This window comes from Salmo trutta, chromosome 23 (genome assembly GCF_901001165.1).
Source record: "Salmo trutta chromosome 23, fSalTru1.1, whole genome shotgun sequence".
Taxonomy (NCBI): Eukaryota; Metazoa; Chordata; class Actinopteri; order Salmoniformes; family Salmonidae; genus Salmo; species Salmo trutta.
Genome location: NC_042979.1, coordinates 25,847,035 through 25,875,015, shown reverse-complemented (window position 1 = coordinate 25,875,015; position 27,981 = coordinate 25,847,035). Strand labels below are relative to the sequence as shown.

General features: G+C 41.2%; 1 protein-coding gene across 1 annotated transcript in view; it reads left to right on the top strand.

Moving 5' to 3' along the window:
• Window positions 1–27,981, top strand: part of LOC115159666 (voltage-dependent N-type calcium channel subunit alpha-1B) — a 254,642-nt gene that overhangs the window by 25,642 nt on the left and 201,019 nt on the right. Inside the window, exons 4-6 of the mRNA XM_029709608.1 lie at window positions 11,418–11,696; window positions 13,199–13,304; window positions 19,048–19,187. Coding sequence (XP_029565468.1) covers window positions 11,418–11,696; window positions 13,199–13,304; window positions 19,048–19,187 — 525 coding nt within the window. The remainder of the gene's footprint in view (window positions 1–11,417; window positions 11,697–13,198; window positions 13,305–19,047; window positions 19,188–27,981) is intronic.

The window sequence follows — 27,981 nt, the reverse complement described above, 5'->3', positions numbered from 1 at the left end:
CATCACTTGATCTTTCAGTGCAGTTGCGGGCGGTATTTGGGTTCTATACACACACAGAAACCGCTTTTTTGGCGCATCGTATATTGTTGCTTTATACTGGGCCTTCTCTCTATGTTTCAGCCACGGTCCTGCTTCCGTTGTTAGGGTCATCACTGTTTTACCAAAATCCATATTTATTTAAAAAAATCTTCTTTAGTGTTCTGGGGCCGCATGTGTTGTTCTGGGTCTTATTTATAAGTCTTCTGCCTCCAACACAATCCCCCCCGGACATTCCTACTTTATAGACAACAACCCTAAGAGCAATAAAATAGGTGGGGTGTGGGGCCATCCTCTTTGAAATGTTCAAACACAACCCCCCCAGTTCAACGAGGTCCCTACACATCAATCATCATGACCACTTCAAAGGAATAGATGCAATATAGATATAAAATAACACACACTCTAACACGTGACAGAACAGGATGCAACTATATGGCCTTAACCACGTGACACCTTCCCGCCAGGATGTCCTGACCGGATGCCCTTATTTGGGCATGTACGCGCCATCCGGACATAAATCACGATTTTGACCGATGCCGTCTACTTTATTCTCTCTGTCCACCCACACAGACAGTGTGGTGAAGAAGGCGCAACAGTGTCTCTTCAACCTCAGGAGGCTGACAAAATTTGGCTTGGCCCCTAAGACCCTCAAACTTTTACAGATGCAGAATTGAGAGCATCCTGTCGGGCTGTATGAGAAGGTGGTGCGGTCTGCCCAATGCATCAACGGGGGGCACACTGCCTGCCCTCCAGGGCACCTACAGCACCAGATGTCACAGGAAGGCCAAAAAGAAAATTAAGGCAAAGGGTGGCTACTTTGAAGAATCTCAAATATTTTTTGAATTGTTTTACACTTTTTTGGTTACTACATGATTCCATATGTTATTTCATAGTTTTGAGGTCTTCACTATTATTCTACAATGTAGAATGAGTAGATGTCCCAACTTTTGATTGGTACTCTATATACTGTATTCTATTCTACTGTATTTTAGTCAATGCCACTCCTACATTGCTCATTCTAATATTTATATATTTCTTAATTACATTCTTTTACTTTTAGATTTGTGTATTGTTAGATACTACTGCACTGTTGGAGCTAGGAACACAAGCATTTTGCTACACCCGCAATAACATCTACTAAATATGTGACCAATAAAATTTGGTTTGATAGCTAGAGTGAATTTACAAAATGAACAGTCTAGGTTGTCATGTCTAGATGGGATCCAGCTTTTGTCAAATTTCCTTCAAAAGTCGTTTTTTTAATGCATTTTAGCTAACCCAAACCCCTTACCTACCCTTAACCTAATTCTCTTAACCTGTTGTGTAAGTTCTCCTGATATGAAAAGTCAGTTATGAAAAAAACCCAGATCCCTTCTAGCCATGATGACCTAGGCATGATGATCTAGGCTGCTGGGAATTGGTAAGCCCTTTACTGTTTCAGCAAGACAATGCCTCGTGCACGCGAACACGCATAACACAGTATAAAAAAAACATAAATCACGCACATTTTCAAGTTAAGTCTCTATTACTCAGTTGAGTTTACTTAACATTTAGGTAGCTAATGTAATGGATTTGTTTGCCAGAGCAAGTCTAGATAGCACTAGCTGTATATTGCCTACAACAGTGAAGTTTCAGTCCGCTAGGTGTATCTGTACAGCATGGGCATATCTCTGGGTAATGTGGACATCCCCATGCATGCACCTTATCAAAATATGACTAATTCAATATTGCACCATCCCATTCTCTGGGCTCTGTCTGCAGTCATAACCAGTAGTATGTACCAGGGATAATGAAACATCTATTATTATTCTATTAATAATGTATGACCCCTGGAATCTTTGCCACTCAAAATAATTTTGTATAGACTATTTTGACATTTATTCACTCAAAATCTTACCAAAGCTTATTCTGTAGGAGTTAATATGAATTTAAAATAATTTGACATGATTTATATGAATAGGGTCATGAACATTTGGATTTGAAATTAACATGGGAGAGGTTAAACATAGGCTACATAAGCTTATTCCCACACTCTTAGGTAGTCTCCGTATAGGCTGTTCCCTCCATCGCAACACTGCTGCCCAGTTGAAGAGCTTGTGATCTCCATGCAGCACCACACGCCTTCGGAAAAGCACCCCTCAGCCTCAGAAGATGCCCTTCTGGAGGCATGCAGCCATAGAGTCATTACACCCTAATATAGGCCTATTTGTCTACTTGCCAAATAAAAGTGCAGAGCGTGCAACTCATCATTCCAACATATTTGAATATTTAATTCATTCTTCATTCAGTATGTCATACATTCTGTAATTTGTCTGAGTTGCAATAGAACAGACTTATCTATTTGTTTATTGGAAATAATGTGTATATTCAAAAGTATCTAAAGTCTTCAAAGTTCTTTTGCTTATCAATTGCTGGTATCAATTATTTTTTTAAAGTATTTATAGGAGACTGAATGCGATCGGACCATCATCTAATTGGCCTCCATATAACTCCATATAACATATATTGGAAATGTAATCCAAGCCTATTGGATGTCAATTTGTTCTTAACTAAGTAATAGGTCTCCCCCATGAGACCCTCTCCGGGATACCGTCTTCTGGGCTCCGGGTCTTGCTGTATCCTGTGGGGAACAAAAACTGAACTCCCTCCTTTTACCTCTGGAACCGTCCCCAACTATACGGGAGTAACCTTTCTTCCCCCAGTTCATCCTCCCGTGGGATGCCCTTCTGGCAGCTTTATGGGACCCGTCCAACTGGTGAGCAATCAGCCCTTGATTACTCACCAACCACAATCAGCCCCAATTAGTCCTGGCCGGAGAGCCCGTCGAGACCTGGAACATCCAGCAGAGGGAGCCATCGTCTTGTGATGTATACTCCGTCTGTCACCAGGTCTCGACGAGTCTCCCCCTGGTGGCTGACATGCTGTACACCACAGTACTTTTATCAAATCAAATTTTATTGGTCACATACACATGGTTAGCAGATGTTAATGCGAGTGTAGCGAAATGCTTGTGCTTCTAGTTCTGACAATGCAGTAATATCTAACAAGTAATATAATAAATTCACAACAACTACCTTATACACACAAATGTAAAGGGATGAATAAGAATGTGTACATATAAATATATGGATGAGCGATGGCCGTGCGGCATAGGCAAGATGCAGTAGATGGTACAGAATAGAATACAGTACATATGAGATGAGTAGTGTAGGATATGTACACATGATTAAAGTGGCGTTATTTAAAGTGACTAGTGATAAATTTATTAAAGTGGCCAGAGATTTGAGTCTGTATGTTGGCAGCAGCCTCTATGTTAGTGATGGCTGTTTACACTCTGATGGCCTTGAGATAGAAGCTGTTTTTCAGTCTCTCGGTCCCAGCTTTGATGCACCTGTACTGATCTCGCCTTCTGGATGATAGCGGGGTGAACAGGCAGTGGCTCGGGTGGTTGTTGTCCTTGATCTTGTTGTTCTTCCTGTGACATTGGGTGGTGTAGATGTCCTGGAGGGCAGGTAGTTTGCCCCTGGTGATGCGTTGTGCAGACTGCACCACCCGCTGGAGAGCCTTGCCGTTAAGGGCAGTGCAGTTGCTGTACAGCCCGACAGGATGCTCTCGATTGTGCATCTGTAAAAGTTTGTGAGTGATTTAGATGATAAGCCAAATTTCTTCAGCCTCCTGAGCTTGAAGAGGCACTGTTGCGCTGTCTTCACCACGCTGTCTGTGTGGGTGGACCATTTCAATTTGTTCATGATGTGTACGCCGAGGAACTTAAAACTTTCCACCTTCTCCACTACTGTCCCGTCGATGTGGATGGGGGGGGGGCTGCTTCCTCTGCTGTTTCCTGAAGTCCACGATCATCTCCTTTGTTTTTTTGACGTTGAGTGAGAGGTTATTTTCCTGACACCACACTCCGAGCGCCCTCACCTCCCCTCTCTGTAGGCTGTCTCGTCATTGTTGGTAATCAAGCCTACCACTGTGGTGTCATCTGCAAACTTGATGATTGAGTTGGAAGCGTGCATGGCCACACAGTCATGGGTGAACAGGGAGTACAGGAGAGGGCTGAGAACGCACCCTTGTGGGGCCCCAGTGGTGAGGATCAGTGGGGTGGAGATGTTGTTTCCTATCTTCACCACCTAGGGGCGGCCCGTCAGAATGTCCATGACCCAGTTGCACAGGGCGGGGTCGAGACCCAGGGTCTCGAGCTTAATGACGAGTTTGGAGGATACTATGGTGTTAAATGCTGAGCTGTAGTCAATGAACAGCATTCTTACATAAGGCAGTGTGATGGCGATTGCATCGTCAGTGGACCTATTGGGGCGGTAAGCAAATTGGAGTGGGTCTAGGGTATCAGGTAGGGTGGAGGAAAAATTATCCTTGACTATTCTCTCAAAGCACTTCATGATGACAGAGATGAGTGCAATGGGCCGATAATCATTTAGATCAGTTACCTTAGCTTTCTTGGGAACAGGAACAATGTTGGCCATTTTGAAGCATGTGGGGAAAGCAGACTGGGATAGGGATTGGTTGAATATGTCTGTAAACACACCAGCCAGCTGGTCTGCGAATGCTCTGAGGACACAGCTCGGGATGCCGTCTGGTCTGGCGGCCTTGCGAGGGTTAACACATTTAAATGTTTTACTCACATTGGCCACGGAGAAGGAGAGCCCACAGGCTTTGGTTGCGGGCCGTGTCAGTGGTACTGTATTGTCCTCAAAGCAAGCAAAGAAGTTGTTTAATTTGTCTGGGAGCAAGACGTCGGTGTCCACGGCGGGGCTGTTTATCTTTTTGTAATCAGTGATTGACTGTAGACCCTGCCACATACATCTAATGTTTGAGCCGTTGAATTGCAACACTACTTTGACTCTATATTGACGCTTTGCTTGTTTGATTGCCTTGTGGAGGGAATATCTACACTGTTTGTATTCGGTCATGTTTCCAGTCATCTTGCGATGTTTAAAAGTGGTTGTTCGCGCTTTCAGTTTAGTGCGAATACTGCCATCAATGCGCGGTTTCTGGTTAGGAAATGTTTTAATAGTCACAGTGGGTACCACATCTCCGATGCACTTGCTAATAAACTCGCTCACCGAGTCAGCGTGTACATCAATATTATTGTCATTCAATACAATACTCATTATTAAAACAAAAGCATTTTAGGTCAAAAGAGATTAGACTAATAAAGGAAATAGAGGAAATAACAGTTCAGGTAGATGGTAATGGAAACTGTAATATAGAGGCACAGAATAGGTTAGAGGAAAAACAAAAATAATGGGAGGCACTTATTCAAGAATGATCAAGTGTCAGTATGTCATCCATTCATACAAAAAGAAAGCGAATTGGATGGAAAACTGTGAAAAAATGAACATTTTTCTTGAATCTTCAACATAGAAATGCTAAAAAGAAAATTGTTACAGAAATTCAATACAAATAATGGAGTCATCCATGATTCACCAAATAATATTACCAAAGAGGAAGCAAAATATTTTAAGCATATGCTTTCTTTTCAGTCTCCTCCCTTTCCACCGAATGATAACTGTAAGGATTTCTTTCCTAATAATAATAATAATAATAAATGTCAAATAAACACATTTACAGAAAAACCTGTGTGAAGGCCAACTTACAGAAGAGGAACTTTTGAGGCAATTAAATCTTTTCAGTCTGGAAAAACACCAGGGCTTGATGGTATACCAGTAGAGGTATAGCAGACCTTTTTTGATATACTCAAAGATCCATGATTAGCATGTTTTAATTACTCCTACAAAAATTGTAGACTTTCAGGTACTCAACAAGAAGGTCTGATTTCATTACTACTAAAACAGGACTCAGGTGGTAAGTATAAAGATCCAGTCCATTTAAAAAAACTGGAGGCCTCTTACACTTCAATGTTGTGATGCTAAAATCCTGACGAAATGCATAGCATATAGAATAAAAGGTTTTACCAGATATTGTTCATCCTGATCAGACAGGTTTTTTACATGGACAATATATTGGAGATAATATACAACAATTACTTGAAACAATTGAACATTATGAAACATCAAAGATATCAGGCCTGGTCTTCCTAGCAGATTTTGAAAAGGCGTTTGATAAAGTACAACTAGAATGTATATGTAAATGCCTGGATTACTTTAATTTTGGTGAATCTCTTATACAATGGCTGAAAGTTATGTACAGCGACCCCAGGTGTAAAATAGTAAATAATGGTTACTTTTCAGAAAGTATTGAGTTTTTAGGAGGAGTAAAACAAGGCTGTCCATTGTCTCCATATCTATTTATTATGGCCATTGAAATGCTAGCTATTAAAATTACATCCAACAAGAACATCAAGGGGTTAGAAATACAGTTGTTAAAAACAAAAAAGTGTCAATGTATGCAGATGACTCAAGTTTTTTTCTTAAGTCCGCAATCTAGATCCCTGTACAGTCTCATTGAAGATCTTGATGACATTTCTAGCCTCTCTGTACCATATTAAGTATTGGATCGTTAAAAGACAGTGTTCACACTACCTTGTAGTTTACCAATAAAATGGGCGGATGGTGAAATAGACATACTTGGAATGTTGACAGCTGCGCCATAGAGGTTGCAAAATAAATGGGAAGAGATTTTTGATGTACTGATTCCATGAGATAGATAGATAGATAGATAGATAGATAGATAGGGCATACAACAATTCTGGTATTGAAACTATGTAGCTTGTTTCTGGGCACAGGTTCAAGAATGGTTGAAAAGAAAAATCACAACATTCACTTAAAATGTACCTTACAAATAGCAGTATTGGAAAGCCATAGTCAGTCGATAAATAATATAATAATACTCGTAGGAAAGGTGTGTGTTTAAAATTCAGTGTATGTTTAACCTTGGTGCCTTTCAGGTTTAACTGAGAAAATGTCCGATTATAATCACATGACAGTCAAGTCACCAAGTTCACTCAAATGATCGATGTTCAGCGTTCATTTAACACTTTAGCTCACAATCTGTGGATACTATATGATTAGAAAGGTTCAAAATGTATGTCAATCACCACAGCACAATTGAAAAATATATGGCAAATGGAAACCAAATGAGGGGGGTCTATGGTGACAGGTGGGATGGGCTGAGAGTGGCTGAGGGGTGGGACTAAAGAGCTTATGATTGGTAATGTATTATTGTTATGTGAATGCTTTATATAAAAGTACCATGTGTCATGACGTTGCCCTCTTTGGACACTGCGAGCACCATCCCCCGACCTCTTTACTTCTGACACCAGGCTCTGTAAGAGCGGTCGTAAATTCCTATGAGGAGACCCTCTGGCCACAGCATAGAGAGACAAAGGAATTTCTTCCACCTCACAGAACTGGAGAACCGAACGACATTCAGGTTCTGGAGAAGGTATAAAAGATCGGTGAAGAATCCAGCTATGAACTGGTCCGTGTGGTACAATTTTTTGAAACTCATGAGAGACAATATGGCCACATTACCATAATCATGTTTATACAATAGCCTCAGCTATGAGACTTACATCTAAATGGTTGTATAAAATGAATGAATAAGGATGAAGCTATTTGTGAGATGATGGGATGCTATGTAATGATGTTAATGTGAGAGAGTTGTATTTCTGTTTAAAGTTTCACTAAGTCCTTGGCACGCCCCCAGGGACACAGACAGGACCTGGCGTCAAGAGACAGCCTTTTTCTGCTCTTCCGAATAAAACCCCCACCTATGTTTTCTATCACCAGACCGAGCTTACCTCAATTACGAGATGGCTAAAGGTTGGAGACCAGCTTACCTTGATAACGAGAGGGCCAAGGTTTGACCATGCATCCCTCTTTCTGAACTTTAACCATACCACGTGGTTAAACTCAGACTATTGATACCGACAGAATAAGAACAAGTCTTTGATATTAATTACTAGTCTGCAGATAGGAATTCGGTATCATTGAACGCGAAGACCGACAACCGCCGAAACATCTCTCCTATAACAACATTAAATGAATGTCACTCTGAACTACCCATTCTAACCACGACAGAAAGAGAGAGAGAGAGAGAGAGGGCGGACAGACTCCAACAGAAACAAACTTTTTAACAGAGATCACAACGACACTCTGAGTGTAATATATTGATTGCAATTGTTCCCGAATGAGTGAGCGTTCATGTGCAAAGGATTAGCATTTCAATTGTTATAATATTCAACTGTAGTGTCTCCTCAGATGACCACCACTCCCCTTTTGTCTAACAAGCCGTCATGCCAGTTTAGCCCACTAGGGCACATTCCTCTATCATTTCTTTGTAACGATATCTACTGTTTGTTATGCATTTCTGTGAATTACCTAGTTAGTAAATAAATGATTTTAAGACAATTGATGTATGGATGACTCATAGTGAAGACTGGGTTCGTGCAGATAACCAACAATTTACGACGTTTGGAATGAGGCTGGCGTGAGGTAAATAATAATTCATTAATTCGAAGACTAATTGATCAGATATTAAAATATCTGAAAGTTATATTAGGAAAATTATAAATTTGTAATCTGAATATTTTCCTTGGTGCCCCGACTTCCTAGTTAATTACAGTTACATGATTAATCAGGTTAATCACGTAGTAATAATTAGAGTTATTTGATAAATATGTCTTCAGTTTTAATGATGCCAAAGACACGACACATGTATGTAAAATATATGTATATATGTCAGAAAAGCTGTAAAAAAAATGAAAAATATAGTTGTCCTCTGAAGAGTGGATGGGTTAATAAAAAATATAAACAATTATAGGCTATAGATCGTCTTGACCATTTGGGACCCCTTGGCTATTTCACTCATGATAGGTTATAGCCAAGACTTAATCAATATTTTGTTTTGTCTAATTTATTGATATGAATATAGTCTCTGCGTGATGGGGTTGTGCAACGCAAATGGCTATAACATGCCTACATACAGAGTGGAATTCACTAATACAACAGTCAAAATGCCTAATATAAGGCCTACAGTCCATGCTCCCAAATACTGGAAATGTGTGATTTATTAGGTTACATGATCACCACAGCCCCACGCGACTATAAAAATAAATTATGCAATTATATAGCCATTAAATAACACACAACAGCATGGCATATTTAGATAGTGGAATAGGCCTAAATCAGATTTACTTTCTATTTTGCAGCTCAGGCCGTTATTCTAGACAAGGCTCTTCTGTGTCTTTATAGAATCATTCTCACAAAAGTAATTTGCTGAAGGCCCAAGCCTATACTACGTCATCTACTGGTATAACATCTTTGTCGAATGCTGTTCTAAAAGAAGCTCTTGACTTTTATTTTGCTCATTAAACCGGAAGATGCAAAGCAACTCTATCATCTGGCCTAGAAGTTGCTTGATTGACTAGCTAACTTCGACTAGCTAAGTTTGTTTCATGTCCTTTGCAGATGCCACATTCCTGACAAAAGTTTGTACATATAAAAAAGATCTGTAACCGAGTAAAGCGAGACGTAAGAATTAAACGATTATATTTTGATTCATAGTCGTAACATATGGTTTGTACGTTTACGTATCTATTTTAACGGTTACTTTTCATGTTTCACGCATGGCTTTTCTTACAGTCCTAACAATTTATGTATGGGTTTTCTTACGAGCTTAATGATACATACGTTCAAACTTTTGGCAGCTGTCTCATATCTATCATTTTCCCCCGTTGGCCCTCCAGTTCCCATTTCTTTGGGTTAGATGGAGTCCGAGCTGCTTGGTTAGGTTGTGTGCTACCCTTATCTGCTATATGGGCATCGACATCCCATTCATATCCATTCAACTCTGTCTGAGCGGGCACTGCCTCCAGAAACTGGCCATTCATTATGCAGCTCTAAATATGGCTGCAAACTCAGACCAGACAGGGAAATTGAATACAGAGGTTCAGGCAGACTGGAGGTGCGATATTGTAACGTTTGAATCACATTGGATGACCTCTGGTGACTTATTAGTGCTTTTGAACATAAACAAATAATAAAACAATTTACATATTGCAGCTTTAACGGTCATTGACATGGCTGACATCGGCTCCTCGATTCTCTCAGACTGAGAAAATAGTTCCAACATGCGTGCTAGCGTTGGCTTTGCGCCTTCCTCCAGTAACTTTGTGCATAGTCTGATGTAGGCTACATTTGCTAAGAATAGCATTCCTGATCTGATTCTCAGTATTACGGAAAAATCTGTCTCTTGCATCCTGCCTAAGGCGAGTACTAAATTGTTGTACAGACTCACCTTCCCTTTGTGCAATTTTCTGAAATGTTTGGCAGGCAAATGCTGTGTTAACTTGTGGAATGAAGAAGATTCAATGCTCTGATTGCAGCTCCACAATCCGCATCATCCGGTCCAGAAAAAGTAGAGCTCTCCTGCGTTGACAGTTGCACACAATGTGGACGTTTTCTGTAATCAGTAGTGCCACAATAGCCTACAAGGGGCACTCATTTCAGGCCACTTAGATACAATGATTTTCACTTCAAGTAGTGTCGTCATACATCAAGGATGCCCACTGGTGTCAAACCCAGTAAACTACATGACAGTATGATTTTATATGTTTAGCCTACCAACAAATCCTAACTTATTATACATGTTTCATGTAGGCTTAATGTTTAATCGAATACATTATTAAACACAAATTAAATATAGGCTCTTGGTGCGTCCTTACTAAATCATTATTAGAAACTCTGTCACTCACATCCATCCAGCTCCATCCGCAGAGCGCTCCTGAACTGGTCGAGTACCGATAGGCTAATTTTGGTCACATGCGCTGATTGTTAGGGACCAGTAAGTCATTGGATTGGAGTCTCTGAATTGGTTGCGTTGTACAGACAGCGAGCGATCAAGTGAGAATCAGGAGGAAACAACCCCGTAATGGTTCATTGTTATGTTATTGGAATCGATAATTGACACTTGCAGACAAAACATAAACTATTTTGTGTACTTTTCTTTTCTTCTGGAGACTCAAAATACTTTTTCTGCGGTCTTTCAACTGGTGTTTCAACATTGACAAGATGTTGCCACTATCGAAAAGATACACGCGTGTGTTTCATTTCGGCATTTTTCCTGTCGTGGCTGCATTATCTATTTAGTTGGAGCAGGCTGATATGGATGTAATATGTGGAATGAATTGGAGAATATATCATTCGATAGGTTGAAGTGCATTTGGCACATATTGCGATTGAATGCAAACTTTATTTAATTATATTTCGAATTTATTTGAGAATGGACAAAAAGGAAAGGATTTACACAAAGAAAATCGATGTATTTTCTTAAAACACAAGCCATACACTAATGCAAACCTGTGGTCTGGCTAAGTGTGTTTGTTGTGATGCTTCTGCCCTCCATTTCCACTGAAACCAGTTTGGATTTTTATTGTTGGATCTGTGCGTTTCCAGAATGGCTCGCTTCGCAGAAGGTCTACCCACCCGCTATGGAACTGGAGGAGGTGGAGGAGGCAGAGGTGCGCCCGGCGCAGGCAGAGGGGGCGCCCGGGCGGGTGGTCCTCCAGGCGGCCAAAGGATGTACAAGCAGTCGATGGCTCAGAGAGCCAGGACAATGGCCATATACAACCCTAACCCTGTCAAACAGAACTGCTTCACTGTCAACCGATCCTTGTTCATTTTTCGAGAGGACAATCTCATTAGGAAGTATGCTAAGCGAATAACCGAATGGCCATATCCTTTCCGACCCAAAACCAGGTTACACATTGGTATTTGTATAACGCACATATCCTTATTTGACAAACACGCATTGGTAGATTTTCATTAAGAAACATGACACAGGGAGTGAAGAGCTTTTATTTTATTTCAAGATGTCTGCTTTTACTGAACATGACAAATGTATGCCCTTTGTCACCATTTCGAAGCTCATCTGTAAGCGTACTCAATCGATTATTACATTATAGGAAGTATGCCTATTCTGGTGTAAATGATTAGTTCATTAAACCTTTTGCTTAACCCCAGGTACACCTGTCACTCAGTGTTCTGCCTGATTGGACACGAGAAAGGATTTTCCTCCAATAATAGTGTTAGTATACAGTTTAATGACTTGGCAAGATGTCCTATGTTCCGTGTACACACTCACGAATTGTGCACTACTGCGTTTTACTTCAAACATATTTGGTTGTGATTCGCAATTGCCAACTACCTATTCGCTAGATTCAGTTTTCAGTTTCAATTGTAAATGAGCGATTTTAATCTCTACAATGTGTATGTATTTTTTTTCTCAGCGCTTGCTTCTCTTGGATTAGGGTTCGTTTTTTAATTCACCTTCTCCCTATTCCGTCTGTTAGCAGTGTCATTTCAACTGTTGCTGTTCACAGATTTGTCCGTTTCCATGGTAAGGTGAGCGCCCAGTGAGTTGGAGACCGCTGGCTCTGAGGTTGTAAAGCTCCTCGCCTAAAGGGCAGATTCCACCATTAATTTTTCGTATTTGTTTACTCAGTCGAGGAAGGCTCGGTTTGGCCTTTTTTTGCAAGGGCAAAGTGCAGTGTTAAGCTTCTGGCGGGCCCTGGGCACACGATTCTAGGATGATATGTCGATGGGTCAGTAAAGCCTTCCCATTCCTCCCCGACTCGCTATTCCACAAAGGCCTCCCCCCGCGGCGAATGACCCGAAAAAAATTGGTAGAATGATTCAACCATAGAAAACGGATTGAAATGGTAACCCAAGGATAGCTCTACAGCCCAGGCTCCTAGCAACACTGCATGGGCAGAGTATGGTCTATTACTGTAGTGTGTGGGATTAGCCTACTATCTTTTATTTCTGTCCATATGTAGCCATGCTGTGTGAGTTAGGCTATCTATTGGACTCCTGTTCAGTCAATGTCATTAATTGGTTAACTGAGCTCAATGAGTCAGTGACTTCCTAAAGCTGAATATATGTTCTGCTCTGCTCATCCAAATAGATCAATCTGTTCTGTGGCACCTCAGGTGGGTGGTGGCAGTGGGACTGTTTTAGTGGTGCTCATTGTACACAAACACTGTTGAGGCAACTCTCACCAGCCTTTACACAATTTGGGTATTTGCCTATCTTTTTTCAAATCTAGGTTATTCTATGTCAATACAGAGATATTTACCGCTATGGGTTAAGACTATGATACTTACATGTCAGAGTTAGTGTTTTTTTTACTGTGCATGAAATCCTCTGTCATGGCTTGTGTTCCTTAACCTGCACACTCCGTTTGAGTACTTGATCCTGGCCACCATCATCGCCAACTGCATCGTACTGGCTCTGGAGCAGCACCTACCAGCCAATGACAAGACCCCCATGTCAGAACGTCTGGTAAGACACTCATCACGCTGGGTCCCAAATGGATGGTTGTGTACCAAATGGCACCCTATTCCCCATTGTCTTCCGTCAGATGGTGTCATTCTAACAAGACACACAGGAGCCAGAGTGGACAATGTAAGGAATATGATTCCATTTGGGACACAGGCTATGATAACTATACCTATCACACTTTCTATAACTTTACTTAGTGCTCCAATTTATATACTTATACAGTATTGTCTTCTGTTTGTTTGCTGTAAAAGTGTAGAATGTTTGTTCTTTTTGCTCATTTTGAGCTTTCCACCACTTGAGCTCAGTGATGAGGCAGCCCATTCAGCCCTAAACAACACCTCCCAGAGGGTCCTGAGTCCCAGGCACACCTCCAGTACATGGGAGAGCAGCACCACTTCCTCATTAGTGTCTGGAAGCATGGAGATGTGTGTGTCTCCCCCTCCTAACTATCATTCTGTAAGTCAGTTGAGCCTCACACTGAGCAGGCTTTGATCCCCCCTTCTCCTCCACAGGCCCCTTGTTCCCCCGCCTACTCGCATGCGTAGCTTAAACCCCCGTTTGAACTCTGCCAGTCGAGTCATTAAACCAATGCCGTTTAAGCTGTGAAAAGCTTAAATGGCATCTTTTCACTTTAAGCTGTAAAAGAATGAAGCCGGAGGGGCTGCCACGTAGCCATTGGAGGATTGTGGTGCTGTTTCTCTAACACAGCGTCTTCAGTCAAGACACGCATAGAAGAGCATTACATTGTTCAGCACTTAGCTCACAGATCGGTCTTACGGATGTTTTGACTCCTGGGAGTCTGTATAAAATAGAGGAAAAGGCATAAAAGGCTCTGCTGCAACAGCTTGGCGAGATAAGGTTAATGACTCCCCTCAAATGCAGCCACCTGCTCCTGTTCTCAATTATCTCCATAATTGTGATGCAACATCAGCAGTGGTGTAGTGGCACAAGAAAACACAAGGTACTCGACACCTGAGAAACTGATTAGTGTTGAGAGAGAATATACAACTCCCCTCTTCCCTTCTTCCTCGTTCCCCTCAAGAAGAAACATGGAATACCAGCATCTTTTATGGTCCAGGGTGAATAGATTGAGGTGTGTCTGTTAAGTGGAACGCATGATAATAGAACATTGTCAACAGGCGTTGTTGTTCAGATCCATAGCAGAGTTTTAACTTCATGGTCCCCTGTGATTTCCCCTCTGCCCCTCCAGAGGCATTTACTTTAGATGGAGTGTTCATTATTCATGAGCATTTGACATCTATACCTTATGTTAACAGTCTACTGTACTACATAATGCATTTATGGATGGACCCTCAAGCCTAGCCATTATAAACTCAGCAAAAAAAAACAAATGCCCCTTTTTCAGGACCCTGTCTTTCAAAGATAATTAGTAAAAATCCAAATAACTTCACAGACCTTCATTGTAAAGGGTTTAAACACATGCTTGTTTAATGAACTATAAACAATTAATGAACATGCACCTGTCGAACGGTGGTTAAGACACTAACCACTTACAGACGGTAGGCAATTAAGGTCACAGTTATGAAAACTTAGGACACTGAAGAGGCCTTTCTACTGACTCTGAAAAACACCAAAAGAAAGATGCCCAGGGTCCCTGCTCATCTGTGTGAACGTGCCTTAGGCATGCTGCAAGGAGGCATGAGGACTGCAGATGTGGCCAGGGCAATAAATTGCAATGTCTGTACTGTGAGACACCTGAGACAGCGCTACAGGGAGACAGGATGGACAGCTGATGGTCCTCGCAGTGGCAGACCATGTGTAACAACACCTGCACAGGATCGGTACATTCGAACATTACACCTGCGGGACAGGTACAGGATGGCAACAGCAATTGCCCGAGTTACACCAGGAAGGCAACATCCCTCCCTCAGTGCTCAGACTGTCCGCAATAGGCTGAGAGAGGCTGAACTGAGGGCTTGTAGGCCTATTGTAAGGCAGGTCCTCACCAGACATCACCGGCAACAGCGTCACCTATGGGCACAAACCCACCGTCGCTGGACCAGACAGGACTAGTAAAAAGTGCTCTTCACTGACGAGTCATGGTTTTGTCTCACTAGGGGTGATGGTCGGATTCGGGTTTATCGTCGAAGGAATGAGGCCTGTACTCTAGAGTGGGATTGATTTGGAGGTGGAGGGTCCGTCATGGTCTGGGTTGGTGTGTCACAACATCATCGGACTGAGCTTGTTGTCATTGCAGGCAATCTCAACGCTGTGCATTACAGGGAAGACATCCTCCTTCCTCATGTGGTACCCTTCCTGTAGGCTCATCCTGACATGACCCTCCAGCATGACAATGCCACCAGCTATACTGCTCATTCTGTGCGTGATTTCCTGCAAGACAGGAATGTCAGTGTTCTGCCATGGCCAGCGAAGAGCCCTAATCTCAATCCCATTGAGCACGTCTGGGACCTGTTGGATCGGAGGGTGAGGGCTAGGGCCATTCCTCCCAGAAATGTCTGAGAACATGCAGGTGCCTTGGTGGAAGAGTGGGGTAACATCTCACAGCAAGAACTGGCAAATCTGGTGCAGTCCATGAGGAGGTGCACTGCAGTACTTAATGCAGCTGGTGGCCACCACAGATACTGACTGTTCCTTTTGATTTTGACTCCCCCTTTGTTCAGGGACACATTATTCCATTTCTGTTAGTCACATGTCTGTGGAACTTGTTCAGTTTGTCTGTTGTTGAATCTTACGTTCATACAAATATTTACACATGTTAAGTTTGCTGAAAATAAACGCAGTTGACAGTGAGGACATTTCTTTTTTTTGCTGAGTTCATAAGGCTTGGCATAGCATTGTTTTGTCTGCTGTCTCTTATAGCAGACAGAGATGCATAGATGTCAGTCTTAATGCTCTTCATTAGTGTCTTTCCTTACAATAAAGCCCTGAGAGCCTCAGCCCTGTGTGGTCTTCATAGTCAGCGGGAGGCCCAGAATCACTTCACTGACTGAACAACAAACAAGTTATTTAAAACAATTTAATTAGCCGTACCATTCTGTTACAGTGACGATCATTTAACAGGTCTATTATTTTACTAGTTTGTTGATTGTTGTTAGATCTTACCGTACAGTTAGTGAAAAGCTCACATACCCTTTAGCCTGTCAAACTCATTTGTGATTATTTGCATTGGTGGTTGAGTTCATAGAGCTGTAGAGAGAGAGAGGTAAGTTACTGTAAGGCGTGCAATATTCTCTGCTGGTGCCTGTGTGAGTGCACAGGACCTCAGGTAGAGGTCGACCGATTATGATTTTTCAACACCGATACCGATTATTGGGGCACCAAAAAAGCCGATACCGATTTAATCGGCCTATTTATTAATATATATATATTATTTATTTTAATTTTTTTTTAATAACATTTATTTTTTTAAATATTTTTTTACATTTATTTATTTATTTGTAATAATGACAATTACAACAATACTGAATGAACACTTATTTTAACTTAATATAATACATCAATAAAATCAATTTAGCCTCAAATAAATAATGAAACATGTTCAATTTGGTTTAAATAATGCAAAAACAAAGTGTTGGAGAAGAAAGTAAAAGTGCGATATGTGCCATGTAAGAAAGCTAACGTTTAAGTTCCTTGCTCAGAACATGAGAACATATGAAAGCTGGTGGTTCCTTTTAACATGAGTCTTCAATATTCCCAGGTAATACGTTTTAGGTTGTAGTTATTATAGGAATTATAGGACTATTTCTGTCTCTACCATTTGTATTTCATATACCTTTGACTATTGGATGTTCTTATAGGCACTTTAGTATTGCCAGCGTAACAGTATAGCTTCCGTCCCTCTCCTCGCCCCTACCTGGGCTCGAACCAGGAACACATCGACAACAGCCACCCTCGAAGCATCGTTACCCATCGCTCCACAAAAGCCGCGGCCATTGCAGAGCAAGGGGAACAACTACTCCAAGTCTCAGAGCGAGTGACGTCACCGATTGAAACGTTATTAGCGCGCACCCCGCTAACTAGCTAGCCATTTCACATCGGTTACACGAGCCTAATCTCGGGAGTTGATAGGCTTGAAGTCATAAACAGCTCAATGCTTGAAGCATTGCGAAGACCTGTTGGCAAACACACTAAAGTGCTGTTTGAATGAATGCTTACGAGCCTGCTGCTGCCTCAGAGCAATCTGACTATCAAATATCAAATCATAAACTTAATTATAACATAATAACACACAGAAATACGAGCCTTTGGTCATTAATATGGTTGAATCTGGAAACTATCATTTCGAAAACAAAATGTTTATTCTTTCAGTGAAATACAGAACCGTTCCGTATTTTATCTAACAGGTGGCGTCCCTAAGTCTAAATATTGCTGTTACATTGTACAACCTTCAATGTTATGTCATAATTATGTACAATTCTGGCAAATTAATTACGGTCTTTGTTAGGAATAAATGGACTTCACACAGTTCGCAACGAGCCAGGCGGCCCAAACTGCTGCATATGCCCTGACTGCTTGCATGGAACGCAAGAGAAGTGACACATTTTCCCTAATTATAAGAAATTCATGTTAGCAGGCAATATTAACTAAATATGCAGGTTTAAAAATATATACTTGTGTATTGATTTTAAAGAAAGGCATTGATGTTTATGGTTAGGTTTGGTGCAACGACAGTGCTAAATCATCACCCGTTTGGAGAAGTAGGCTGTGATTCGATGAGAAATTAACGGGCACCGCATCGGTTATATGCAACGCAGGACATGCTAGATAACTACACATGGTTGATGATATTACTAGTTTAACTAGTGATTATGTGAAGATTGATTGTTTTTTATAAGTTTAATGCTAGCTAGCAACTTACCTTGGCTTCTTGCTGCCCTCGCGTAACAGGTAGTCAGCCTGCTACGCAGGCTCCTTGTGGAGTGCAATGTAAGGCAGGTGGTTAGAGCGTTGGACTAGTAACCGGAAGGTTGCAAAAACGAATCCCTGCGCTGACAAGGTAGAAATCTGTCATTCTGCCCCTGAACAAGGCAGTTAACCCACCGTTCCTAGGCTGTCATTGAAAATAAGAATGTGTTCTTAACTGACGTGCCTAAAAGGTGTACTTTTTTTTTTTTTAAATCGGCCAAATCGGTGTCCAAAAATACCTATTTTTCCGATTGTTATGAATACTTGAAATTGGCCCTAATTAATCGGCCATTCCGATTAATTGGTCGACCTCTAGCCTCAGGAGTTAAGTGACATGTCATACGTGTCTGATCCAGCACTTTTTTTGAACAAGAGCAAGGGTCATCCTATTTGAAAATTGTTTTTTGTTAAAGATCTTCATGCCACTCCATTGGTTTCATTGTTTTAATGTTTTGTTAAATATATTTAGTAGGAAGCCAATCACTAATAGCCCTATTGGAGACTAAAAAGCCTCATCAAATTATAGTTGTGTAAATTGTAATCATTCTAATTTGCTGTCAATTAGTATTATTTGTTAAGAGTAAAATGTAAGCTTTTATGTTATGCAGGTGATATGTTAGGATGAATGCGTTAATCTCACTGATTGAAAATGGTATCCAAGATTACAGTTTGTCTTCTGGTGCAGGCTATGTTTTCACTTCCCCTCTTTCCTTCTCCTCTTTTTATCCACAAAGAGAGGGTTGCATTCCTCGACCCATTCTCCACATGCTGGTAGAAAAGTAAAAGTAGCTTCTCTTTCCCCCTCTCTTCTGCCATGCTTCATTTCCCTCTCCCTTTTCCCTGTCTCTCTCTGCAGGATGACACAGAGCCCTACTTTATTGGAATATTCTGTTTCGAGGCTGGCATTAAGATTATCGCCTTGGGCTTTGCATTTCACAAAGGCTCGTACCTCCGCAACGGCTGGAACGTAATGGACTTTGTGGTCGTCCTCACTGGGTGAGTCCTGGGCCTGCCGTGTGTGTGTGTGTGTGTAGATCTGTTCATGCCCATGCTTATTTGTATGCGTTTTATGAGTGCGTATGGGGCACATTCCTTAGTGGTGCATTTGCCTGGAACTTGCCTTTTCCACCATTGCGCTATACTTAATGATTAACACTGTCCTACAAAGAATATTAATGCAAAGCAACCGAAAGTGATGTTTAAATAAAAAATTATAATTCTGTTATACCAATGTATTGTCGAATATTGCTCATTAGTCTTTGTTTTGACTCTCCCTTTATGATGCAAGGGCTCAGTGGAAGCTCGAGGTAATAGGCTAACTCGACCAAAAGTAAAAATGAAGAAATTCAGTGATACAGCACAGTTTTGGATGGATGCTCTGAGTGCCGTAAGTTCAAAGTCTGGGGTCGACTCTTAGTCCGGCTGTGCTGAGAGAGAGTTATCTGGCTGGCAAGGTGACACTAGCCAGAGGACTTTGGAGAGCCGTAATGGCTCGGTCTCTGATTGAGCCCAGATAGGTGAGAGGGTAGAGCTACTGTAACTGTGGAGCAGTGATGCGGTACCAACACAGTATAATCACCTCTGAGAAGTGGACCAGCCAGGTCATCAGCTAGAATAACATCCTCTCAGTGTGTATCATACTCCACTGCTATAGGGAGCCAGGCACAGGCCTACAAATGCAACACAGTTACTCTGTTACTGCTTTTTATTTCTCTGTTGCTCTTGCCGGTGGTAAACTTTGCCTTTGCTTTGTTCAATTTATGAGTGGCAATGTATTGTGCCAGCTTGTTGTTATAAGTAGTTTGGATAAGATTTATGGTCTAAATAATGGCCATTCCGGAAAGTCGATAAACAAATAAATCAAACTGGATACTGAAGCTGGTAAGTAATGAAGAGTGAGAGAGAGCGGGGAAGGGAGTGGGAGAAACAGTGTGGCTGTTGATGTAGTCTTCGTCTTGTCCCCCTCCCCTACACACACACACACACACCTCTCATAAGTCATCAGTAGCGTTATTTTATTTTAGAGCGCATTTACAATGTGAAATGTCTTATCTTAGGCAGCCCCGCTGCCTTTATAGAAAAAAAACAATGGCATTGAACTACAATGAATAAAAATATAAAAGCAACATGTACAGTTTTGGTCCCATGTTTCACCAGCTTATATACAAGATCCCAGGCATTTTCCATGTGCACAAAAAGTCAATTTTTCTAAAATGTTGTGCTGCTTGTGCTGGGGACAATAAAAGGCCACTCAAAAATGTGCATTTTGTCACACAATACAATGCCAGAGATGTTTTGAGGGAGCATACAATTGGAATGCTGACTACAGGAATGTCCACCAGAGCTGTTGCCAGAGAACTGACTGTTCATTTCTCTACCATAAGCCGCCTCCAACATCATTTTAGAGAATGTGGTAGTATGTCCAACCAGCCTCACAACCGCACACCACGTGTATGTCAATTGTAGGCGAGCGGTTTGCTGATGTCAACGTAAACAGAGTGCCCCATGGTGGCAGTAGGGTTAAGGTATGGGCAGCCATAAGCTACAGACAACGAACACAATTGCATTTTATCAATGGCAATTTGAATGCAGAGATACCGTGACAAGATCCAGAGTCCCATTGTCATTCATCCGCCTCCATCACCTCATGTTTCAGCATGATAATGCTCAGCTCCATAGCGCAAGGATCTGGACACAATTCCTGGAAGCTGAAAATGTCTCAGTTCTTCCATGGCCTGTATACTCACCAGACATGTCACCCATTGTTTGTGATGCTCTGGATCGACGTGTATGACAGCATGTTCCAGTTACTGCCAATATCCAGCAACTTCGCACAGCCATTAAAGAGGAGTGGGACAACATTCCAGAGCCCACAATCAACAGCCTGATCAACTCTATGCGAAGTAGATGTGTTGCGCTGCATGAGGCAAATGGTGGTCACACCAGATACTGGTTGGTTTTCTGATCCACACCCCTACTTTTTTACATTTATTTTTTTAAGTTATTTGTGACCAACAGATGCATATTTGTATTCCCAATCATGTGAAATCCACAGATTAGGGCCTAATGAATTTATTTCAATTTACTGATTTCCTTATGAACTGTGACTCAGTAAAATCGTACATTTTTGCATGTTGAGTTTATATTTTTGTTCAGTGTACAGCTCTGGAAAAAATTAAGAGACCACTGCAAAATTATCCGTTTCTCTGGTTTTACGTTTTATAGGTATGTGTTTGGGTAAAATCAATGTGTTTTATTCTATATACTACTGACAACATTTCTCCCAAATAAAAATGTCATTTAGAGCATTTATTTGCAGAAAATGCAAACTGGTCAAAATAACAAAGATGCAGTGTTGTCAGACCTCGAATAATGCAAAGAAAATAAGGTCATATTCATTTTTAAACAGCACAATACTAATGTGTTAACTTTGGAAGAGTTCAGAAATCAATATTTGGAGGACAACCTTGTGCGTGGCTTGATTCATGCGTCCTTCACAAAGACAAATCTGCCTGATACCAGCCTTGCTGAAGCACCCCCAGATCATCACCGATCCTCCACCAAATTTCACAGTGGGTGCGAGACACTGGCTTGTAGGCCTCTCCAGGTCTCGCACCGAAATTTGGAGGATTTTTTTTATTTAACCAGGTAGGCCATTTGAGAACAAGTTCTCATTTACAACTGCGACCTGGCCAAGATAAAGCAAAGCAGTGTGACAAAAACAATAACTCAGAGTTACACATGGGATAAGCAAACGTACAGTCAATAACACAATAGATAAATCTGTATACAGTGTGTGCAAATGAAGTAAGGATGAAGAAAAAAAAAAGTTAACCATTTGGTTGTAATATCATCATCACCTCTTGAAGAGCATAGTCAGACCTACAAATTTCAGATTATTCCATGCAAAACAATTGAGCACATTTAGCTGTCAGTTATACAGCAAGTAACTGCATGCTTTTCATGATCAGTAAACATCAATTGATCATGTCATTTCAGATACGTAGGGTAGCCTCACAATAGCTCTCAATATTGGCCACCATTTATTGGCTATTTGAGTGATATAAAAGTGAACTATACCTGAGTGGTTTATGTTAATTTACCATCTTTTGAGGGCACTGCCTGTCAAGCAGCAGAAGAGCGCATTTGCCATGATACTGTTAGCTGATAATGTTTACTTTGCAAGCTACCAGTAACATGTTGTACAGTTGGCTAAACATAGTGGTAAGTAGACCTAAATGTACTTTTTTTTTCTCCAACCAATGTAGGCCTACCTAGCAAAGTTAGCTAACATGATCCCCTTTTCAACATTGTAAATGTTTAATTATGATTGCTGCTGACAGACATGATATAGGCTACATTGATTGATTGAAGGACCACTTCAAATTTGCTAGCTAGCTAATAACAGATCACGTAAATATGGCTAGGTAAAAAGCAAACTTTCAGGGGATAAACTAGATGACTATATCCAAATATTGTTTCATTTGCTTGCTATCTACGTATAGTGGTGATGATAGTAGTCCGACTGACAACTTTACCAGGATGTCAAGCTCTTTCCAAAAGCCTAATCTCTGAAGCAAGCTAAATGATGTTTGCTTAGCTAGCTACATGCCAAATGGATAAGGTACCGTCACATATCTGAAATTACATGATCATTGATGTTTACTGATCATAAAAAGCATGCAGTTACTTGCTGTGTAACTCTGAAAATGTGCACAATTGTTTCGCATGGAATAATCAGAAAATTGTAGGTTTGACTATGCTCTTCACGAGGTGACCGGGCTGCCAACTTTTGAAGAAAGCTTGGAGAGAGATTTGCTAAGAATGAGAATTGTTCCACTGATCAGAATAAATACAGTAACTAGATAATAAAATCTCCTGAAGACAAGATTGCATAAATCTTCCCCTACACCCTAACCAAATAATGTTTCTATTTATTGACCCCCCCCCCAGAATAAAACGTACAAACTGTTTGCCAAAATTATTTTCATAGTTAAAAATCAGATCACCCTACCAAAATTCCCTGCTAAAACATACTGGCAATTTGTCTGCTGCCTTGTCGTTGTCACAGCCTAAATGCTAATCACAAAAAGAGGGGACTAATACTAAACAAAAATATAAACGCAACATGTAAAGTGTTGGTCCTATGTTTCAAATCAAATTTTATTTGTCACATGCGCCGAATAAAAGAGGTGTTGACCTTAGTGAAATGCTTACTTACAAGCACTTAACCAACAATGCTGTTGTAAGAAAAATAAGTGGTAAGTAAAATTCTAATAAAAAATAAATAAAAGTAACAAATAATTAAAGAACAGCAGTAAAATAACAATGGTGAGGCTATATACAGGGGGTACTGGTTCTGTACCTAGACTTGGTGCTCCGGTACCGCTTGCCATGCGGTAGCTGAGAGAACAGTCTATGACTAGGGTGGCTGGAGTCTGACAATTTTTAGGGCCTTCCTCTGGCACCGCCTGGTATAGAGGTCCTGGATGGCAGGAAGCTTGGCCCCAGTGATTTACTGGGCCGTACGCAATACCCTCTGTAGTTCCTTGCGATCGGAGGTCGAGCAGTTGCCATACCAGGCAGTGATGCAACCAGTCAGGATGCTCTCGATGGTGTAGCTGTAGATATTTTTGAGGATCTGAGGGCCCATGCCAAATCTTTTCAGTCTCCTGAGGGGGAATCAGCTTTGTCGTGCCCTCTTCATGACTGTCTTGGTGTGTTTGGACCATGTTAGTTTGTTGGTGATGTGGACACCAAGGAACTTGAAGCTCTCAACCTGCTCCACTACAGCCCTGGCGATGAGAATGGGGGAGTGCTCGGTCCTCCTTTTCCTGTAGTCCACAATCATCTCCTTTATCTTGATCACGCGGAGGGAGAGGTTTTTATCCTGGCACCACACGGCCAGGTCTCTGACCTCCTCGCTATAGGCTGTCTCATCTTTGTCGGTGATCAGGCCTACCACTGTTGTTATCGGCAAACTGAATGATGGTGTTGGAGTCATGCCTGGCCATGCAGTCATGAGTGAATAGGGAGTACAGGAGGGGCATGAGCTAAAATAAAAGATTCCAGAAATGTTCCATACACGAAGCTTATTTGTCTCATATTGTGCAAAAATGTGTTTAAATCCCTGTTAGTGAAGATTTCTCCTTTGCCAAGATTGTGGGTAAAAACGAATTTTGGTTTGCTGGCTCCCGAGTAGATGGGTCTATGCCCTCCCATGCCCACCCATGGCTGTGCCCCTGCCCGGTTATGTGAAATCCATAAATTAGGGCCTAATACATTTATTTCAATTGACTGATTTCCTTCTATGAACTGTAATTCAGTAAAATCTTAAATTGTTGATTTTATTTTTGTTGCATTTTTTTTTTCACAATCCCTTTAAAGTGCACGCAGTTGTGAATGGTTTTAGCAGAGCTGTGGGTCTTCTTGCCCCCTAGCAGAGTATGTGATCGGAGCAGAGCTGGAGCAGAGCTGGAGCGTGGAGCTTGCTCAATTTGACTGGAGAGTAAACAGAGTTTCCCAAAGGGTGGAGCGCCGTCCTCCCCAATTTCGCATCCAGTAGTGCTCACTTCACGAGCTCAGGGAATGCCCGGGCCAGCGTGCATTTGTAGTCTAGTTATGTGCCGCTATAACCCCTTACTTTAGCTACTGTCATCTAGTATGCTAAATATTTTCATGAAGAATCTGATAAAACACACAGATGAAAAATCAAGGTGACTCGCAAAGATGAGGAGGACCAAGAGCAAGATACGCAGTACGGTGTTCATTGTGGAATCTGAAAAGACGGGTATGCTGAAAAAATGGTGTACTTGCACATGCTAACAAAAAGGAATGAAGTGGGTAGCTAGCTAAGTGTGTCATTGTAGCAAAGTATTTATAAACAAAAAATCAGATCTCTTAAAAGTTTCGTTCATTTTCGTTCTATTATCTGTACAATAGGCCATGAGTGATTTTGGCCCAATAGTGCTGGCATATTGCCTCTTTCAAGGAGCTTTCCTTTTTGGTAGGGTTATTTTACCTAAAATCGTTTTTAGGCCTACCTACAGAAACATGTAAAATTAATAACTACGCATCCCTGCCCAGGTATTCTCCGCTGCTCTCCATGAGCCTGAAGCTGCAGACTCTGGCCAAACTCATGTTTCCAAAAATGTATTCAAAGGCACTGTAAGGCATTTTTTGTTTAATTTGTAATGAGTTCTAAGTAAGTCATAACCTATATGTGCAATTTATAGACTATAATGATTTAATACAACAAAATGATGTTTGAATGCTAAGCGCTTAGCATTCAACTGTCAGCCTAGTGTCACACTCGCAAATGCTTCGCTATTTATTTGTATGCTTTTGCCTAATAATAATTTTTTGTTCCTTAGGCTACCTGTCTGGCTCCTGATCTATTTAGTGTTCATATGCTTTTTAATATGACATATAGCCTATTTGAAATGAGAGCTACTTAGTCACCTTCTTCTGTTTATTAAAATAATTTTAATTCAAATTGTTTGGTTTCAATACTTCAAAACCAAATGGTAGGTCCAGGTAGTCACAAAAATAGATGGGTGTTGGTTATATGGTGAATTTAATGAACGGAGCGAATTTGGAGCTGCAGTTTTTTTTCCCTTTGAACAAGGAGTGGTTTTTAGCAGATTGGTTGGGAAGGACGTAGAGTGCCGGAGCGGTGCACCGCTCCATGAGCGGGATTTCCGCCCTTTGGTACAAGGACAGACAACATTTTTACATTCAAATCTGATTGGATACAGTGTTTGAATAGTGAAATATCCGACTCAATTTAACTCCAGAGTTGCTTTTTTCTTCAGAAGACACTAAAACCGGGGACTGTCCCCAGGAGATTAGGGACATTTGGTTGCCCTACCTTAAAATATACATGCTAATTTTTACTTGTATGTTTTAGCCATTGTATTGCGCGCACCATTTAAGAAACCAACCTCTTCAATGCTAGCTTAGCCACCCACACTGCTGTAACCTTGGGCTAACTCTGTCAATATAGTCTTCTGCTCTTAAAGGAAAGAGCTCCTTCCAAAATTGTGTTCCTTGGGACAGTGGCAGAGGTTTTTAACCTTTCTTGATCAGGCATCAGCATCTGCTAATAAGATAATACATCTGCCCTGGGTGCCACAGGCCTAATTAATAGAGTACAGAGCCAAGAACACTGACAATTGAAAGAACTGACCTGGAGCCAAAACAGCCAACCACAACTCTGGACCTGAGAGTATCCATGACATGTTGAAGAACGTTTATTTTCTTGCATTAAACATTACATTTACAGTTCTCTGCTGCCAATGACTGGAACGAACTGCAAAAATCACTAAAGCTGGAGACTCTTACCTCCCTCACTAGCTTTAAGCACCAGCTGTCAGAGCAGCTCACAGATTACTGCACCTGTACATAGCTCATCTGTAAATAGCCCATCCAATCTACCTCATCCCCATACTGTATTTATTTATCTTGCTCCTTTGCACCCCAGTATCTCTACTTGCACATTTATCTTCTGCACATTCTACCATTCGTGTTTAATTACTTCGCCACCATGGCCCATTTATTGCCTTACCTCCCTTATCCTACCTCATTTGCACATGCTGTATATAGATTTTTTCTACTGTATTATTGATTGTATCTTTGTTTATTCCATGTGTAACTCTGTTGTTGTGCGTGTCGAAATGCTTTGCTTTATCTTAGCCAGGTCGCAGTTGCAAATGAGAACTTGTTCTCAACTAGCCTGCCTGGTTAAATAAAGGTAAAATAAAAACTTTTTGGGTCATTTAACAGATGCTCTTATCCAGAGCGACTTACAAGAGCAATTAGGGTTAAGTGCCTTGCTCAAGGGCACATCAACAGATTTTTCACCTAGTCTACTCAGGGATTCAAACCATCAACCTTTCGGTTACTGGCCCAATGCTGTTAACCGCTAGGCTACCTGCCGCACAGTGTGTTACTGCCTGTCAAATTCACGGGTTCCATCCAATTTAAACTCAGTAACCACATTTTCAGAGAGTAGTACAAATCTTCTGGCGCTGCAAGACTGGATGTTGTGCTTTTGTTGTATTATTATTATTATTCTTAATTATTTATTTAACTATCTGCACAGGAACATCAAATTACTTACTTAATTTAGAAACCTGGTTCAGCGTTTTGATTGAAAAGGCCCCTTGGTCTATTGAATTTATAACAGAGTAATTAATCAGTTACAATATGTGACGAAGCATGGTGAAAAGGAAGAGAGCTGCTTTCCCGTTTTCTTAGCCAATGCATTTGATTGATAGCCAGCTTTTAATCACAGGAGAGTTATGTGAGATGTGTATGTGTTGACTGAGAGATCTATAATCGGCTGTGTTTTGTTTCCGTCTCTGAGTGCTTGCCAGGACTGTGCTCTACTGTGCTCCTGTGGTTAGAGCACCAGCTCCTCTCGTTGTTCATGCTTGGAGACATCCAGGCATCACTTTTATTGATCAAGGCCTCAGTTGGCCTTTTAAAGCCCTTAGCAACAGCTTGGCAACCACAATCAAATGTTCTCGCGGTGAGGTCAAAGACTTCACTCTCTGTAAACTGCATGCAGACAAAACATTGGCAGTAGTGTTTGTCATCTGTGTTTGGGTGTGATGATCAAGTCGGACCTCTAAGTGTTATGAATATGAGATGGCCGTTGCTGACTTCAAAGTAATGCTTTCAATCCTTCACCCTTTCATGTGCCTTTTTCATGTAATATGGTCGGACCAACAATCGTGGGCTTCAAAGTGGCAGTAGAGAGCTAGGGTCAGTCCTGTCTGTTTCAGCA